General features: G+C 36.6%; 1 protein-coding gene across 1 annotated transcript in view; it reads left to right on the top strand.

The window, feature by feature from the left end:
• DIS3L2 (DIS3 like 3'-5' exoribonuclease 2) overlaps window positions 1–20,512 on the top strand; it is a 392,051-nt gene that overhangs the window by 245,066 nt on the left and 126,473 nt on the right. Inside the window, exon 9 of the mRNA XM_058299893.2 lies at window positions 6,629–6,802. Within this exon, the coding sequence (XP_058155876.1) occupies window positions 6,629–6,802 (174 nt within the window). The remainder of the gene's footprint in view (window positions 1–6,628; window positions 6,803–20,512) is intronic.

The raw sequence follows: 20,512 nt of genomic DNA, 5'->3' as shown, positions 1-20,512 counted from the left end.
AAAATTTATATTGAATTTAAACTTAAAATATAAAATAAACCATTTTTCAAGACAAATATACAATGTATAAGCTTAAATCCCAAGATATTCCGCTTTTAATTGCAACGATAGAGTTTATGAGTAAGTAGAAAACATAGGAGTCTTTCTGGGGCATCTAAAGCTGCAAAAGCATAAAGTCTTTCATCATGCTACCCTTTTGGATTTTTATCTCCTGCAAGCTGTCCAGTCTTTGCTGCTATCAAATATATTTCCAGTGAAAATATATAATAAATTTATTTAAAGAAGATACTTGAGAAATGTTCTCTGGAACTTAGTAAAAATAAATGTTAATTGCTAATAATAGGATCTTGGAGTCAATGACCACATTTGGAAGCCATAACCAAAATATAATTTGTCTTTATAAGCCATGTTGTAGTTTCAGTAAACAAATCAAGATTCTTTGGACTCAGGATAGAATCCCCTGAAAAATGTGGCCAGAACACAGAGCACCAAAAGAAAAACAGAAGATAAATTTCTTTTTCTCCTTCATTTCACCAAAGGTCCACTGACTAATATGACTTCTTCTGGCAATTTCATCCTCTTTCCTTTTCACTTTTCCACCCCCATATAACTGGATCCAGTACTCAACACCTGTCTTCTTATTGGAGAAATTTATACATCTCTTGGAAGGCTAAAATTAATCATTTAGTAATTTTTCAGAAAACGTTTATGAGTTCTTGTAGTTTAAAAATATTTTTCTTTTGCAGTTTTACTTGACTGATAATTTCATTAATATAAATTCTAGCATTGAAGTTGTTAATAGAGCAGTCTGAGACTAGCCTGATTTTTTTTCCCCTCTTTCATAAGTTATATGGACTCCTTGCCTGGATGATCAAAGAAATCTTTGTCTTTAAAGTCCAGTAACTTTACTAGAATGTGTTTCAGTAAATTTTCTTTCATTTCAGGAAATTTTTCTTTCTGATATCTGTAAAAATGTTTTTTTTCTTTATATATGTTTCTTCCTTTAGAAATGCCAGTCATGCCAGTGTTGGAATTCTTTCACCTTTCACATGTCAGTTTTCTCCTTAACTTTCTTTAATCTTTTTAAACTCTTTGTCCTTTCCAAATTCATTTTCTTCACTTTTCTCAAGCTTTTCCTCTGTGATTATTATTGTGTTTTCAAATAGCATAATTTCTACATTAGTTACATCCAGTATGACGTTCATTTCTGTGGTGGTTTAATTGCTCTTGTCTCTATTTCCTAGGGCGTAACAACCTAGGTTTTTGGGGTTTTTTTCCCTTTTGTGACATATTTATTCCTTATGTGCTGGCATCTTTGCTTTGAGCTCTTATTTTATATAGGTGATATTTTCTTGTGACTATCTTTGATCATGGTTTACATTTCTGTGAATTTATATTTGTAGAGGTATGCTTTATCTTTCTGCCATTTCATTTTCCTATTCCTTTATGCATTCAGTGTTTCTTATAGAATTCCTGAGTTCCTTTTTTTTCTCCTTCTTTAAATAATATAGGTGCTTCCTGATATTAGTAATATATTTAAAGAGTTGAATATTATAAAGTGTTTTTTTTTTTTCTTCAAGTTTTTAGACCTTTTTTCACTTCAGGCATAAGGAATCATTTGTGGCCTATATAAGAGTAAGATGGTCACTGTGTTCTGTGCCTGCTTCCCAAGGACTCTTACTGAGGCTCCCATCATAAATAAGACAATGTTTCTTTTTCTCTTCTTCTTCTTTAAACTTTTTACTTTGAAATAATTTCAGATTTACAGTACAGTTGCAAAAATATTACCAACCCCATATAGAGAATTTCAATATACCTCGTTTCCCCTGAAACCCATATCTACCAATTTTAACTTTCTGTCACATTTGCCATATCCTACTATCTGTCCATCCATCAATCCATCTATATATTAATCCATCTCTCTCTCTGTTGTTCTATTTTTTGGAACATCATGCTCCTTGAACACTTACATTTCAATATATATTTAATAAGAACAAGAATATTAATTTATGTAACCACCTTAAGTGCAATTATCAAGTTCAAGAAATTTAACATTGATATAAAGGTTACAGTCTAGGTTCTATCCCCTGGTGCCCTTGCTGGTCCCTCACCCATCCAGTTTTTAAGTTGCCTTTTTCTTGACCCAGTGCCCCCCCTATTTCTGTATTACTGTAACTGTTTTTCAGAGCTTTGAGAAAGATTTTTTTGCCAGTTCTTGCTGGTTGTTCAAAATTTCTGTGGAGGGATGGAGCCCTGGATGTATTACTCCATCATTTTTCAGAATGTTTCTTTCTTTTTTTCTTTTTCTTTTTTTGAGGTCCTGGGGCCAGGGATTGAACCCGGGACCTTGTTTGTGGGAAGCTGGTGTACCACAAGTATGTGGTGTATCACATACTTGTATGTGGGAAGCTGGTGTGGATCAGCTTGGTTATTTCGTTTGTTCGCTTGTTGTTTGTTTTTGTTTTTAGGAGGCACTGGAAATCAAACCCAGGACCTCCCATGTGGGAAGCAGGTGCTCAACTGTTTGAGTCACATCTGCTCCTTAAGAGAATGTGTTTCTTTTTATGGTAATTTAGTCCTCTAGAAAACTGTATGATATACCTCATGGTTTATACTTCTTCCGAAAACTCTATATGCTATCTGATTATATGTAATATTATTTTATGTGATTTAATATTCTTAGGTAGAATTATATAAAATTGTTTCATAGGCCAAAAATGATCTAATATTGGCATTTTCATATGGCTCAATTTAAAACGAATGATTAACCACTTTATACTACTACTTGCCATTCTTGAGTCCTTATTTCTGAGTCATCTCCCTTTCTTGAGGTAATCTAGATTGAATTCAGATAATTTTTCCAACAAGGAAGTGGGGTGAATACTTTATGTCTTTTTATATGGATTGGGATTCTTGTAATCTCAGCTTCCAATGGAGAGGAATAATTATAGTGTCCCCTGAGGTTTTAAAACCCTTCAACCATAAGAGGTGAGTATTATGAAGACAGGACCTAAAATTCTGTGAGTGGGTCATAATTATCATATTGAAAGACATAACTCTTATCTTCCACTCTTGGTTCCCATGTCATGTGCACTGACTCCAGGAAACAAAGTCAGAGCAATATTGTATCCAACTCTCCAAACTTATAAAGTTTTGCCTCCCATCTAGTCCCATAATTTAGTCTTCAGTAGACCATTACTAATACCATTCTAAGTAGTGAATCCTGTGGTGAAATCTTGATTGCAAGAAATGTTGAATGAGATAATATAATGGTATAAAAGGTATCTGGTAAATTTATAAATTGTGGCCTTTATACAAATAAGTTAGGTAGAACAAATGGAGATAGCAAACTCAAATCTAGAAAGTATTCTTTTCCGTTTTCTGGAAGAGTTTGTATAAAATTGATATTAGTTTTTTCTTAAATACTTGGCAGCTATCTGGGCCTGTACTTCACTTTGTCAGAATTTTAATAAAGAATTATTCAGCTATCAGTTTCTTTTTCTTTTTTTTAAGATTTATTTTTATTTATTTATTTCTCCCTTCCCCTCTACCCCCATTGTTTGCACTCACTGTCTGCTCTCTGTGTCTGTTCGTCTTCTTTTTAGGAGGCACTGGGAACTGAACCCAGGACGACCCATGTAGGAAGGAGGTGCCCAATCACTTGAGCCAACTCTTCTCCCTGCTTGTTGTGTCTCTCATTGTATTTTCACCTTGTGTCTCCTGTTGTGTCATTTCATTGCATCAGCTCGCTGCACTAGCCTGTCACATCAGCTCACTGTCTTGCTCATCTTCTTTAGGAGGCTCTGTGAACCAAACTCGGGATCTCCCATGTAGTAGGCAGGCACCCAATTGCTTGAGCCATATCCATTTCCCTAAGTTTCTTTTTGTAGTTTATGTCTTCCAAAGAATTTGTTTATTTCATCCAAAGTTTTTAATTTACTAGCTTAAAATCATTTATAATACCTTTATTATCCTTTTAATGCTTATAGGGTCTCTAATAATGTCCCCTCTCTCATTCCTGATATTTGTAATTCATTTTTTCTCTTTGTTTTTCTTGATCATCTGACTAGAGATTTATCTATTTTATTGGTCTTTTGAAAAAATCAGCTTTTGCTTTTATTGATTTTTCTTTTTACTTGCTCATTTTCTATCCATTGATTTCTGTTTCAATTTTTTTTTTTTTTTTTTTTGGTGAGGTACTAGAGCCCAGGGATTGAAACGGGGACCTCATATGTGGGAAGCCATTGCTCAACCACTGAGCCACATCAGCTCCCCTAAGTTGGTTTTTTCATTTGTTTGCTTGTTGTTTGGTTTTTTGTTTGTTTGTTTTTAGGAGGCACCAGAAACCAAACCCAGGACCTCCCATGTGGGAAGCAGGTGCTCAACTGCTTCAGCTACATCTGGTCCCTTTATTATTATTTCTTTCCTTCTGCTTACCTGGGGTCTGGTTTGCTCTTCTTTTTTCAGTTGGTTAAGGGAGAAGCTTAGATCATTGATTTGATACTTTTCTTCTTTATTAATGTGAGTATTTAATGTTATAAATTTCCCTTAAAGTATAGTTTTAGCTGCATCCCACAAATGTTGGTTTGTAGTGATTTCTTTCAGTTGAGAATATATTCTAATTTCTCTTTTCTTTTTTTTAACCTATGAGTTGTTTAATTTCCAAGTATTGGGAGGTTTTCCAGGTAGTTTGTTGGTTTCTCCTCCTTGTTTGTTTTCTTTGGCCTTTTGCTATGCTTTTTGGGTGATCATCACCTAAATTTGTGAAAGAGGCTGTGGTTTGAGCCTTTGTTGTATACATGGAGCCAACAGGCTACTTGGAGCCCACAGATTAGCTCATCGACTATGCAGAGATTAGGTTAGTGGGCAGGTATATATGTAGACTGGAGCCTGTGTCTTTTAGCTAGTGTGGAAGAAATGGAGCCAGCACAGCTATGCTGTAGTAACTAGTCGAACAGGATGTTGTAAAAAGTGTGCATATGAAGCAAGCACACCCCAATGTTCCCCTCCGCCACAGTGCCCCTATGAACTCCAGCAGCTAAGCATCTACCCTTATGCAGGTAACAGAATCTTCTCTGTAGAAATCGAATAGCCTCAGAGAAGGCCCCAATACCAAAGCTGAATTCCTTGCAGAAAGAACTGGAGGTGGATTCCTGGATCACCCTATGGGCAACTAGACCTATACAAAAGGGGAGGTGGCCATCTTTGGTCTCTAACATCCCCTATAGAGGCACCTACTTCAAGGCTCATAGTACATTTCTTACTTGCTGCCTAATAAGCTACACATAACTTTAGACTTGTGAGATATATATGGCATGCCAATACTTATGAGAATGGGGAGCTATGAATTTTAATATCTATGTAGGTGACCCGCAGAATAAGAGTGATATTTGCTCTCCTAAATGTGGAATCTCACTCAAAAGGTCAGGACTATCCTATTAAATGGAATCTTACTCTTAATGAGCCCAGATCCCTAAAATGTGAATGGTAGCTTGAATTACAGATCATTTTCACTTTCTTATCTGTATATTTCTGTATTTTTCTGATTTCTCTACATTGAACATATGTTATTTTTGTGTGCAGAGAAAATATTTTAAAATATTAAGACTTGCGGAGCAGGTGTAGCTCAGTGATTGAGCACATGCTTCACATATGAGGTCCCATGTTCAATCCCTGGTACCGCCTAAAAAAAAGAAAATTTATAATATATATGACAGGGAAGCGGACTTGGCCCAATGGATAGGGCGTCCGTCTACCACATGGGAGGTCCACGGTTCAATCCCCAGGCCTCCTTGACCCGTGTGGAGCTGACCCATGCACAGTGCTGATGCGCATAAGGAGTGCCATGCCACGCAGGGGTGTCCCTGGGTAGGGGAGCCCACATGCAAGGAGTACTCCCCGTAAGGAGAGCTGCTCAGCGTGAAAGAAAGTGCAACCTGCCCAAGAATGGCACCGCGCACACAGAGAGCTGACGCAGCAAGATGACGCAGCAAAAAGAAACACAGATTCCCGGTGCCGCTGATAAGGATAGAAGCAGTCACAGAAGAACACACAGCGAATGGACACAGAGAGCAGACAACTGGGGGGAGTGGAGGGAAGGGGAGAGAAATGAATAAAAAATAAATCTTAAAAAAAAAAAAAATTATATATATATATATATATATATATATATGACAGTAGAAATATGAGATAAACATAAACATCAGATGTAATCTAGTAAACATGACTTTAGGGTATAGGTACCCTGAAACTAATGGTTTTTAACAGCAAACTGGGTGGATCAGAATTGTCTCAAGGTGTTTGCAAGAGAAAACTGATGAAAACCTTAACAATATTTCTTTTTAGTTGTCCATGTAAAACAATTGCCGGTGTCCTAAGAAGGGCAGCCTTGACCCCACGCCTGACTCCACTCCTAGGTCAGAATTTCTGAAGAAAAAAGTGAAAAGTGAAATCACACTGTAGTCATTGACTTAACAGGGCAAGAGTATCATTGTGTCTTCTTTTTGAACCCCCACTCAACTGGTGCTTTTACTGCTATAGGAGGTTTTAAAGACTTTTAGAGAAGAGGCAGGTGCCTGCATTCGATTTATTCACTAACCCAGTTGTTCCCTCTCTGTCCTGTCTGTAGGCAGCTGGCCAAGAGCCTTGGGCAGGCTGGTGAAATCGAGCCTGAAACGGAAGGAATACTAACAGAATATGGTGTGGATTTCTCTGACTTCTCTTCCGAAGTTCTAGAATGTCTCCCTCAGGGCCTGCCCTGGACAGTCCCATCAGCGGAGTTCAACACGAGAAGAGATTTAAGGTAACCCCCTGAAACTCTTTAAGAACATGTTTCTACCTTCCTGTCTTCTAACTTAGCTTTCCTAGGGGCTGTGCTCAGATATTCCCATCCTTTCACCAACATTCAAGTTTAGTTCAATTGAGAATTAGGTACTTCTGTATCAAGGATAGGCAAATTATGGCCCACAAGCTAACTCCAGTCTACTGCCTGCTTTTCTATGGTCAATGAGCTAAGAATGGTTTTCAAGTTTTAAAAAAATGATTGAAAATAAAAGTTTAAAAATTTTAAAAAAATGATTGAAACCAACCAAAACAGGATTAATATTTCATGAAAATTATACAAAATTCAAAGTTCAGTGTCCATTAAGTAAAGTTTCATTGGGAATCAGGCATGCTTATTCATTTACATATTGTCGATGGCTGTTTTTGTGCTTTAAGAGCAGAATTGAGTTGTTTTGACAGAGACTGTGTGGCCCACAAAGCCTAAACTATTTACTGTCTGCCCCTTCACAGAAAGTTTGCTGACCCCTGTGTGAGACCATCCTAATTTCAAAAGGTTGCCTTCTTTCTTTTCTCATTGCTATGCACCATGTATCTGGTAGAATAAAGACAGTGTTATCTGGTCAGAAGTTAAGTGCCTTCCTTTAAATGGGCCTCTTCAGGCACAGAGCAAAGGATTCAAGACTTCTGTGCTTGGAGCTTCATTTTAAAGCTTTACTTTTAGGTCTGGAATTTGTTGGAAAGTACTTTTGTGGTATTTTTATAACAACATCTTCTTTGAAGATGTTTCTTCATTGTGGGATGTTAGTTCTTTCCTGATATTTCTCTTCAGAATTTGGTTTCAGTACTGGCATTCATTTTGGATGCCACATAGAGATATTTAGAACCAAGAAACTTTTCATACAACCCACTGGGGCTGTGGAAGGTTTTTTGCTAAGGTCATCCCATGTCAGTTTATGCTCACTTCATGCAGCTGAACTTATGATACCTTTGGCTATTGGTGGCCATTACTCCACCTAGTTTGGAAATATTTCTCTACTCTCTCTTGCTATCATATCTTTTAGGAATTCATTGCTTTTTTGTTAGTTTCTTGCCAAGGGTAGGCAAGGAAAAGGAGATGACAGTCCCTTTTCCTACTTGTTAGTAGCTGTCATGGAATACACCTTACCTTTTAAGTCAGTTAATCCAAGTTAGAGTCTTGACTCTCTCAGTAACCTCCCTTCATTGAGCATCTTGCTTGTATAGAGGCACATTGTTTCCTCAGGGACTTTGAGATCTTGGGCCCATCACTTTAACCTCCCTGAACCTCCTTTTCCTCATATACAAATAGAGGAGCGGGAAGTGGACTTGGCCCAGTGGTTAGGGCATCTGCCTACCACATGGGAGGTCCGCGGTTCAAACCCCAGTCCTCCTTGACCCATGTGGAGCTGGCCCATGCGCAGTGCTGATGCGCGCAAGGAGTGCCCTGCCACGCAGGGGTGTCCCCCGTGTAGGGGAGCCCCACGCGCAAGGAGTGCGTCCAGTAAGGAAGGCCGCCCAGTGCAAAAGAAAGTGCAGCCTGCCCAGGAACAGTGCCCCACACACAGAGAGCTGACACAGCAGAACATACAGCGAATGGACAGAGAGAGCAGACAACGGGGGCCGGGGGGTGGGGGTTGGGGGGGAAGGGGAGAGAAATAAAAAATAAATCTTGAAAAAAAAAAACAAATTGAGGGGCTAGCTTTCTGAGATATTTTCCTAAATCTAAGAAGTGATAAAAAGATTTAATGAGAAAAGAAAGTGAGAATGAATGGCTGAACCTTATTGTTAGAAGTACAAATTGGTATAGCCACTCGGCAGTACCTATCAAGATTTTACGTGTTCTTATCCTTTCACCCAATAACCCTTCTTCCAGGAATCTGTCATACTCAAAGAAGTGTGTAAAGATATATGTACCAAGATATATGTACCATTGCTGCTTCATTTTAAAAATGAAAACCTGGGGACACTGCTAATGTCCATCAATAAAGGAGTGGTTAACTTGTTATATGACTATTATGGTGTTCTTTTTAGCTGTGAAAAAGGAGGATGCCCATGTCGACTCACCTAGAAAGATGGCAATCATATATTATTGCACGAAAGAAGCAAGTTTCAGAACATGAATATGGCCTGTTTTTTTTTTGTAAAGTGAAATAATATAAAAACTGTATAAATGTTCATGTATCTATATGTAAAAGTATATAAGCATAGAAAAATATCTGGAAGGAAATATATCCAACTCTTAGCAGTGATTACCATGGGCAGTGGATTCAGTGGAGTAGTAATGGGTAGGGAAGCAATTTTTTATTTTTCATTTTATATACTGCTGTATTATTCAAATTATATTTAAGAGATAACTTTTCTAATTTCTAAAAATTATAAATGTGAAATGTCATAAAAGAGATATCTAATCTTTTCTAGCCAGACTCCTTTGCTACAGATAAATAATAAGACTTTTGAATTGTCATTGAGTCCAATATTGCTTGAAGTTCCCCTCTCCTGGCTCTACCTTTCCTTTTTCTTTGGCCCCCCATTGCCTTCTGGATTAGAATGAAAAATAAAAGGCCTTGCTTTGCCGAAGGCCTCTGTAAAATATACTTCTGTGCCCTGCAAGAAGACCTAAAGATAGGGGGAACATATGGGGTGCTCTCTGCTATTGGCTAGTAACAGGGATATTTTTTTTTAATTAATACCTCCAAACCTTCCTCCCTGCCTATTATTCCCAGGATTATATTTCTAAAATGCAAATCTGATTGTTACTCCTCTGCCTTTAAATCTTTCAACTGTTTCCTTAGCTCTAAAGTAATAATCTCTAAACTTTTTAAAACATGCATTCCCAATACGTGTATGTCTTTAAAAATTATAAGAATACTTACTACTTTACTGATCTATTATGTATATTATAAATGTACGTAAGAGTGGAAAAATAGAAAAGAAATGAAAATGAAATGAAATAAATTTTAAAATATTTTAATTTTACTTACAAAAGAATATAAAAGCCCTGCTTGCTCATATTAATTTTACTTTTAGTGAAGGCAATGTGAATAGATATTCTTTATTGGGTTTTTTTAATTTTTTGGTTTAATATTTGTGATGTGGAAATTCAACAATCTGGTCTAAGTTCTGTATGTTTTGATTCTGGGTTTCATAACTGAAAAAGATATCTCATATCTTTGGAAGAAGTAACTGAGCTTGCTGTATGATAATACTCATTTTTCAACACTGTTCACCAATTATGCTAGATTCCTTTTGAAATCCAGCTTGTAAACTTCCATTTTTCCTGATGCCATTCTTCTAGACTAACAGAAAGGTACTACATTTTTTAAAAAGTGGTTTCTAATCCTTTGTTACTCTTCAGATGGAACACTTAAAAACTAGGAAGTTGAAGTGTATAGAGATTGTGTAGTTTATACACTTAAATCACATAACTGTGGAAACATTTACAAACATCTACTTTTAGAATGCCTTTGCCAAAACTTGAGTTTGTTGTTTTCTTTTGTTTTCAAAGAACAATAACTTTTTGATTGTTAAAACATAAATTTTGCCTTGAAAAGACAGATTATGTGCACTTATTTTTTATTATCTGCTAGGTAGCATGTGATTGACACTATTTTGAAATCATAATATGGCTGATGATGAGTTCATGTGAGAGGAAGAAGAAATGTCACCTTCACCAGTTTTCTGTTGTTAATAATAGTATTAGTATTGGAAATATATTATCTTCAATCTGTAGATCGTTGTAGTAATCTTTTTTTAGCCACTTGCCTATTTTGTGAGAATTAGTTGAGCTAAAATGAGATAATTTCGTTGAAACTAGGTATGGGTAAATAGAGTAGACTGAAGCAAAGAAGTCAATGAGAGTGCCAACTGAATTGCCTTTGGGTTCTGTATCCCACTTACCACCTGACCTACCTACCCTGTGAGGGCACCAGGGTAAATTTATGTATTATATTTAGTCATGATTAATATCTTTTTCTTTTCTTTTCTTTTTTTTAGAGGTACCCGGGATTGAATCTGGGACCTTGTACATGGGAAGCAGCAACTCAACCAATGAGCTACACTCGCTCCCCAATTTCTAATTTTTTACAATAAATATAATGAGATGTCCTTAAGTATACTGATTTTTTTTTATCTGATTGCCTTTTCTTTCTCTTCGATTGGTCTTGTGACTTAATCACTCTTTCAAGCACTTTCCATGGGGATACAATAATGAACAAAGATAGGTGTATTCTCTGACTCACAGAACTCTCAGTCTTGTGGCTGGAGAACATGAATCAAATGTATCAAGCAATAATCAAATACAGAGTTGTAACAGAGGAAAGAGGTACTCCGTACAAGAGTTTGCAATAATTTTGCCAACTCAGACATCCAGTGCCTTCAAAGGGCTTTTGTCGATATTCGTTTTTCTACGAGTGTCCAAAGAATTAGGAGTTAATCCCAGCACATGCTATATATGTATATATTCATGTGCTATATTAAATAAATTAACACATTCTATAAATTCCTAAATATAAAACCTTCTATGTCTCTTTTCTTTTCCTCCCCCTTTTCTTCTATAAATGTTAATTTACATATATTATTTAGTATATGCCAAGTACTGAGTTAACTGCTGGAAATAAAAATTCAGAACCAGCGCTTGTTCTTGAGGACTTTGCTGTCCTCAAGAGAGACAGGCTCACGTTCAGATAATTTACAACAGAGGATGGTAAGTGCAACAATTTAAGGATGAACAAACAGCCAAGATCACCAGTGCTCGAGCTGAGATCTGAAGGATGGTTAGGCATAGAGGGAACTAGAGTGACTAACGTAATCTTCACTGGAGTTTTAGGCCATGGCTGCAGAAAGAGTCATATGTTCCCTAAGACTCCAAGATCCTTCTGACACAGATCTTGCAATTCCTACAATTTTGATAGCTTCTTGATCCCCTCTTCTGGGTCACCCTGCGTCATCACCTACAGTGTCACTCTGGCTCTAGCTACATAAGAACTTCTACATACCCATTTAGCTTTGGTATTTGAACAATTATATTTGGAAGAGAAAAGTTCCATCAATCTTTAAACCTCATAATCCAATTATGTCAGTAAAATTCCAGTTTTTTAGTCCAGTGGATTTGGTGCAATATTTTGCAAACTGAAGTTGAGAGAAATAGTGTTTATTTTGAAAAGAAAAATGGTTGGTTAGCAATTTTCAAGAAGTAAGTCTGGTGTGAACTCCTAGGGGCAATCTGGTCCTTCTGATTTGGAGCACCATTTTTCTAGACCTTCACCTCTAGTCTCTGGAGAATCCCTGCTTGCATGACCTGGACCTGTGGCTCTCTTTAGCAGTGCATCTGAGGCTTAAAAACAGAAAAGAAAAGAAAAAGCAGTACCAATAATACAAGGCTTTAAGGATCAGGAAGAGAATATATCCAAGGAAACTGTTTAAAGGGGGTTGTACAAGAGCCCAAGAAACCCCCAGTTATTTTAGAGACCGGCTCCAATTATTTCTAATTTCATTCGTATTGTTTTGTTTCCTTTGTTGCTAAACTGGAATAGGAAACCAAAGCTTGAAAGCTCAATTAAAGTGGAAAATGAAAACCTAAATATTGGAGGGGGAAAATACTGTATAAAACTCATTTTTGTATTTTTCCTCATTAGTATTATTGTGAAAGTTTGGATCATGTCACGATTCAGTAAAACCATCAGCTTCATTGAAGTAGAGGTGGTTTCTATAGCTTTTCACAGGAGAATTTGTGGATATCTATTTCTTTACAATTCCCTCAATAGAAAGGAAGCCCAGTGACCCTCCACCGGACCATTACAAATGTGAAACTTGGCACTTAAAATTGCTTGCTCTAAATTTTCCAATTGCTTTCTCTCTCCTTTTTTTTTTTTTTTCCATTTAATGTCGTTCTGCCAACTAGTGATTTTATTATTATAAACAGGACATTGTATTCACTTTTAAGAAGAAATATGAAGCTGGAGGTAAAATTACAAACTGCAGCTTCTCAGCTGCCAAAATAGAAAACAATGAGCTAAAAATACTGAGTGCAGAAAGAGTGTTGTGGTAAGAAATATTGAAATATCTTCAAGATGGAACTATTCCAATTAGACAGAAATTACCCCTCTCTGCAGGTAAAACCAACCTTGAAATAGCAACTTGAAAGAGAGACATATAATACTAACCTCTCAGGTCAGCCCTTTTGTGGGAAAGCTTTCAAACATAACTAACATTAAATGACTAATGATCTTGATGTTTATCAGGAAGTCCAATATGATTAAATTGCCATTTAGAAAAGGTTCCTCTGGTAAAGGAGTGTGGCAGTGTAGAAGGTGTGCTAGAAAGTAGTCTTAACCCTCCCAGGGACTATCTGGATGATCCTGGACAAATCGGTTAAATTGCGGGGAGGCGGGGTGCGGGTGACTGAACACTCTCATCTTTTATAAAATGGATTGTTTGTCCAGTTTAGGATTTTCCAAAAGTATTGGTAGGTCATGGGCTCCTGTGGATCTTAATAGGTGTTAGGAGAAAAAGGGTTCCATGGCCAAGTATTTTTGGAAAACCATGAGTTAATAGATTTCCTTAGCTGTGTTCCTGAAAGCTTTTTCTCATGGATCATCTCATGGAACTTATATTCCTAGAAGACATTTTTAAAATTGCTAAACTAGATATTTCAAACCCTTCTAACTTTAACAGTTTGTGACTCTATATCTGAAATGTTCTTATCGTGTTATTGTGAAGCATCTCATTCCTGGATTGAAAGAGAATTAGTGGCATCCCCTTGGTGACTATCTGCCTCATTTATCTAACAAATAAATATTGACTGTGGCCACTCTGGGGTAATAAAGACAATTATGCAGGAAATTCAAGCATTGTGCTTTATATCTCAGCTCTTCAGTTGCCAAGAGATGTTCTTTCCTGACTTAACTGGAGGGGAGTAATGTTAAATTGTCCTGCATCAAATGGGGAAGCTGTCATTGTCATTTGAACCTACTGGCAATATTATTCCCTTCATTGAAATCCCAACTTACTGTTTATGAAATTACAGAAAACTCATAGATAGTAACAGGGCTTAATAGGTCCTAAAGTAGCTCCACAACTGGACATTCTTAATTTTAAGTACATTGGTAGTTTGTTAGTCCATAAATGTTATGTTGACAAATAGCAATACCCTTTGAGAAGAGAAATATTGAAAGATCAGTAGATATTTTTTCTCTCTCTTTTTTTTAATTAGAGAAATTGTAAATTTACAAAACAACTATGCATGACATGCAGGATTCCCATACATCACCCCACCACCAACACCTTGGGTTGTTGGAACATTTGTTACAAATGATGAAAGAAAATGTAATTACTGCTAATTACAGCCAATAGTTTAATTTGGTGTATTTTTCCCACAAACCACCCTATTACTAATACAATGTAATAGTATTATATATTTGTTATAGTTCATGTGAGAACATTCACATAATTGTACTGTTAACCACAGTCTATCATCTACCACGGGCTCACTGTGTTATACTGTCCTCTGCCTTACACAATCCATCCAAAGTGTGCACTCACTGGCTAAATCAGTAGAGCTTGTTTGAACAGGTGGGAAAATGCCTTTTGGCAGAGAAGACAATATTTGAATTTATTTCCTAGCAACATTTTTATAGCATTTTGTTCATATGAATGCACAGGCAAGATTAGACTTCCGTATGTTCTAAATAAAATCTGCTTGGAAATTATACTGTGAATGACATGAAAAGTTATTTCTGTATAGGTGGCTTAGGATTTGGAGTAGACTGTAGCAGTATAAGGATAGGTAAATGTCAGAGCTGCAAAGTCTCTTCACTTTTTTTATACTAAGTTATAATTCAAATACCATGAACTTCACTTTTTAAATGGACAATTTAAAAAGTGATTTCTAGTATATATGCAAAATTGTTCAGCTGTAACCATTAATTCCAAAACATTTTTATCACCCCAAAAAGAAACCCCATGAGCTGTCACTCTCCATTCTCTGCTTCCCCTCCTTTCCACCACCACCCAGCTTTTGGCAACCAGTAATGTACTTTTTGACTCTATTGAGTTTCCTTTTCTGGACATTTTATATAAATGGAGTCATGTAATAATAATTTCAAGGCTCATCCATGCAGTAGGATATATCAAACCTTCATTCCTTTTTTATGACTGAATAATATTACATTGTATGAATATACCACATTTTGTTTATCCATTCATCAGTGATGGAAATATGTGTTTCCACTTTTTGATTATTATGAATAATAGTACTGTGGACAAGTTTTCATGTAAACGTATTTCTTCAGTTCTCTTGGGTATATAACTAGAAGTGGAATTGCTAGGTCATATGATAACTCTGTTTAACATTTGAGGAACTGCCAAACTGTTTTGCAAAGTGTCTGCACCATATTACATTCTCACCACAAGTGTATAAGGGTTCTAATTTCTCCATATCCCTACCAACACTGGTTATTGTCTTTTTTCTTATAGCCATCCTGGTGGGTATGAAGTAGTATCTCATTGTGGTTTTTTTTTTTTTTTTGGTTTTTTGGTTTTTTTTTAAAGATTTATTTATTTATTTAATTTCCCCGCCTCCCCTGGTTGTCTGTTTTTGGTGTCTATTTGCTGCGTCTTGTTTCTTTGTCCTCTTCTGTTGTCGTCAGTGGCACGGGAAGTGTGGGTGGCGCCATTCCTCGGCAGGCTGCACTTTCTTTCACGCTGGGCGGCTTTCCTCATGGGCACACTCCTTGCGCGTGGGGCTCCCCCACGCGGGGGACACCCTTGCGTGGCACAGCACTCCTTGCGCGCATCAGCACTGCGCATGGGCCAGCTCCACACGGGTCAAGGAGGTCCGGGGTTTGAACCGCGGGCCTCCCATGTGGTAGACGGACGCCCTAACCACTGGGCCAAAGTCCGTTTCCCTCATTGTGGTTTTGATTCGCATTTCCATAATGACTAAGGATGTTGAAGATCTTTTCCTGTACTTTTGGCTACTTGTATATATTCTTTGGAGGAATGTCTATTCAAATCCTTTGCCCATTTTAAAAAACTGAATTGTTGGTCTTTTTATTGTTGAAATGTAGGAGTACTTTACTTTTTCTAGGTACTTTTCTTTTATCAAATACATGATTTGCAAATATTTCCTCCCATTCATGGGCTGGCTTTCACTTTCTTGATGGTGTCCTTTAAAGCATCAAAGTTTTAAAATTTGTTGAAATCCAATTTATCCATTTTTGGTTAGTTGCTTGTGCTTTGCTGTCATATCTAAGAAACCATTGGCTAATCCAGGATCACAAAGATTTATATCTTTGTTTTCTTCTAAGATTTTTAATAGTTTTATCCCTTACATGTAAGTCTATAACCCATTTTTAGTTAATCTTTGTATATGGTATGAAGTAATATCCAATTTCATTCTTTTACAGGTAGATATCTACTTGTCCCAAGAATTCAGGAAAGACTAGTGTTGAAAAAATGATTCTTTCCCTCATTGAATTGACTTGGTACCCTTGTTGAAAATCAATTGATCATAAATAGTAATTTTATAGTAAGTTTTGAAATCAGGAGTATAAGTCCTCAAACATTGTTTTGCTTTTTCAAGATTGTTATGTAGTCATTTCTGGGACCCTTGAATTTCTATACGAATTTTAGGACCAGCTTGTCAAATTCTGAAAAAAAAAAAAAAAAAAGCTGGAATTTTGATAGGGAATGGGTTGAAGCTGTAGATCAATTAGGGGAATATTTCCATCTTAACAATATTATTTCTTTCAGTGATGTTTTGTGGCTTTCAGTATACAAGTCTTACACTCCTTTTGTTAAATTCATTCCTAAATATTTTTTCTTTCCAATGCTATTGTAAATGAAAATGTTTTCTTAATATCGTTTCAATTAGTTCATTGCTAATGCATGGAAATACAATTGATTTTTGCATATTGAGCTTGTGATCTTGCAACCTAGCTGAACTCATTTATTACCTCTCATATTTTGTGTGTGTAATTATGTATGGGCTTTTTTTTAATGATCCCCCCATGGCTTTTTTTTTTTTTGTATGCTGTCTGCTCTCTATGTCCATTCATTGTGCGTTCTTCTGTGTCCGTATTTATTTTTATTTCCCCTCCCCGCTTGCGGCTTGCTTACCGTCTGCTCTCTGTGTCCATTTGCTGTGCACTCTTCTGTGTTTTCGCTTGTCTCCCTTTTTTTTGTTGTGTTACCTTGCTGAGTCAGCTCTGTGTGGCACTTGCGAGCTGGGTGGTACTCTGCAGCATGCAGGCGAGCCTGCCTTCACAAGGAGGCCCCAGGACACAAACCCAGGGCCTCGTATATATTAGATGGGACCTCAACTGATTGAGCCACAGCCGCTTCCCTGTGTATGGGTTTTTTTGTGTGTGGGGGGGATACCTTGGTATTTTCTATATGTAGAAGATAAGTATCATCTGCAAACAGGGATAATTTAGTTACTTCTTTCCAATCTGGGTACCTTTTATTTTTATTTCTTGCCTAATTGCCCAGGATAAATCAGTGACCTTGAAGCTAGTTCAATAGAATTTACCCAGTCTGAACAAGAGACAGAAAGTAGGTTGGATGGGGTAAAAAACAATGAACATAGATAGCCTCACAACCTTATGGGACAATAATGAAAGAGCTAACATTTATATCACTGGAGTTCCAGATCAAGAGGAGAGATGGAAGAGTACTGGAAACATATTCAAAGAAATGATGACTAATAACTTCCCAAATTTGGAGGCATAAACCTACAGATTCAGTGAAATAAATGAACCCCAGACAGAATGAACCCAAAGAATACATGCCTTGACACATTAATAACTAAAGTTCTGAAAACTAAATACGAAGAAAACACCTTGAAAGCAGCCAGAGAGAAATAATGTATTACTTATAGAGAAATGCCAGTTTGAATGACAGCAATTTCTCATTTGAAACTGTGCAAGCCAGACAGAAGTGGCATGGCATTTTTCAAATATTGAAAGAAAAGAACTGTCAACCATAAATTTTATATCCAGCAAAGATATCTTTTGGCAATGAGGGAGAAATTTAACATATTCTCAGAAGAAGGCAAACTTAGAATTTGTTATCAAGTCTACCCTTAAAGAACGGCTAAAGGAAGTTCTCTAAAGAGAAAAGAAATAACAGAAGAAGGCTTCGAACTTCAGAATAGAAAGAATGTGAGAATGGGTAACATTCAAAGTAAGTATGATAGACTGTCCTTCTCATGCATTTCTTAAATCATATTTGATGATCAAAATAAAAATTATAACAAAATCTGAGGTAGTGCTGAAGACAATTATAATTAAAGAGTACAGAGCGTAAAGAAATCTAAGTGGAAGTAAGATTTCTACAATGGTGAAATGTTCATCCCAGTGGACTGTGGTAAGTGATACACGTATATAAGTCAGAAAAACAGAAACAAGAAAGGGAGACATGTGGAGCTGGCCATGCGCAGTGCTGATGCGCGCAAGGAGTGCCGTGCCACGCAAGGGTGCCCCCCGCGTGGGGGAGCCCCACGTGCAAGGAGTGCACCCGTAAGGAGAGCCGCCCAGCGTGAAAAGAAAGTGCAGCCTGCCCAGGAATGGCGCCGCCCACACTTCCCGTGCCGCTGACAACAACAGAAGCGGACAAAGAAACAAGACGCAGCAAATAGACACCAAGAACAGACAACCAGGGGAGGGGGGAAGTTAAATAAATAAATAAATCTTTAAAAAAAAAAAAAAAGAAAGGGAGAAAACAAACAAAATGAAACATAAAATGGCAACTCAACCCCTAATAATTTCCTTAAATGTAAATGGCCTCAATATACCAATTAAAAGGAGAAATTGGCAGAGTGGATTTTTAAAAGCATGATCCAACAATTAGATGTCTACAACAAACTCATTTCAAATACAGGACATAAGTAGGTTGAAAGTAAAAAGATAGAAAATGATATACCATGAAAATATCAATTTTTTAAAAGTGGAAGTGGCTATGTTATCAAATAAAGTAGACTTCAGGACAAAGAAAATTACTAGAGACAGAGGACTATTACATAATCTTAAAAGGCTCAATCTACCAAGAAGACATACTTATCCTAAATGTGTGCACACCAAACAGTAGACCCTCAAAATATATGAAGCAATAACTGATAGAGCTTAAAGGAGAAATAGACAAAGCCACAATTATAGGTTGGGACTTTAACAGTCCCCTCTTAGAAAATCAGCAAGGATACAGAGAATCTGAAAAACATACTTAGCCAATGGGATTCAGCTGCTATATGTAAAACACTCTACCCAACAATAGCAGAAAACCTATTTTTTTTACATGCCCATAGAAGACTCACCAAGACAAGCCATACCTTGAGTCATAAGACAAACCTTAACAAATTTAAAAGAAATTATTTCATACAGAATAATTTCTCTGACTTTATAGAATCAGACTAAAAATCCGTATCAGAAAGACAACAGGAAAATCTGCAGACACTTGGAAATTAAGTACTATACTTAAGAAACTTAAAAAAAAAATACCTAGACTCAAATGAAAATGAATACACAACATATCAAAATCTGTGAGATCAGCTGAAGCAGTACTGAGTGGGAAATTTAAAGCTCTAAATGCTTATATTTAGAAAAGGAAAGTTTGAGTCTTTCATATCCTTTCCAACCTAGTCCCAGCAGAATCCTGCAAAGGATAGCAAGAAGAATAAAGACTATTCTGCCATCAACGACCAGGGAGCATACCATCAACATTCACAAGCACATCCATCGAGGGGGCTTTAAAGAAGCATACTCTTTGGGCACTCAGAGAAATCCATAAATTTGCCATGAAAGAGATGGGAACACCCGATGTGCACATTGACATCAGGCCCCACAAGGCTGTTTGAGCCAAAGGAATAAGGAATGTCCCATACCATATCCATATACAATTGCCCAGAAAACTTAAAAGAGGGTGAGTATTTACTAAACGAACTATACTTTGGTTACCCATGTACCTGTCACCACTTTCAAAAATCTTATAGACAAACTGGGATTGGGAATACATATTTTATAAGTCATTCTGTCAGTTCTGGATATGGAATCAACGGATATTTTGTCAATAGTTGGGTAGCACATACAGAATATATCTTTTTTCTATGCCTTTTCTTTCAAAGTTTCCAGATCTATCACCTTGTGTCAAAGTTGTATTTTTTGTAATTATTGTAAAGTATTTTAATGGAATCTAGTAATACCTATTTTTAATTGGGGAGTTTTGTTTGTATTTAATAAAATCATTAATATATTTGTAATCTGACAACGTATTATTGGTTTTCTAGTTAGACATTTTTATGTTCTTTTTTTCTCCTTTCCTTCTTTTATTTTGCTTTTGTGGCATTTTTGGTCAGCTTTTATGTATAAATATTTTTAATTTTAAAAATTTTACACTAGAAATTATAAAATGCATCTTTGTCTTGTTGAAATCGCATATGAATGAGTACTTTCAACATTAAGGCAATGTAAGAATCTGAGAACAATTTAACTTAATGAGCCCTTGCAATAGTTTGAAGTTCTTTTCTGAATCCCCAAAAAGAAATATTATGTTTTTGAATACCCTTTTGACTGAACTGTATCAGTGAGGCATGAACTCAGGTTGAATCTCTACCCTCTTAAGGGAGCTGATGTAAGTGGAAACACAGAGAGAGACAGACACACAGAGGAAACTGCTATATTGACCTGCCATGTGAGAGAGAGGACTGTAGGAAAACAGAGAA

The sequence above is a fragment of the Dasypus novemcinctus genome, chromosome 7 (assembly GCF_030445035.2).
Source record: "Dasypus novemcinctus isolate mDasNov1 chromosome 7, mDasNov1.1.hap2, whole genome shotgun sequence".
Taxonomy (NCBI): Eukaryota; Metazoa; Chordata; class Mammalia; order Cingulata; family Dasypodidae; genus Dasypus; species Dasypus novemcinctus.
This window is presented reverse-complemented; position numbering and strand designations above follow the sequence as displayed.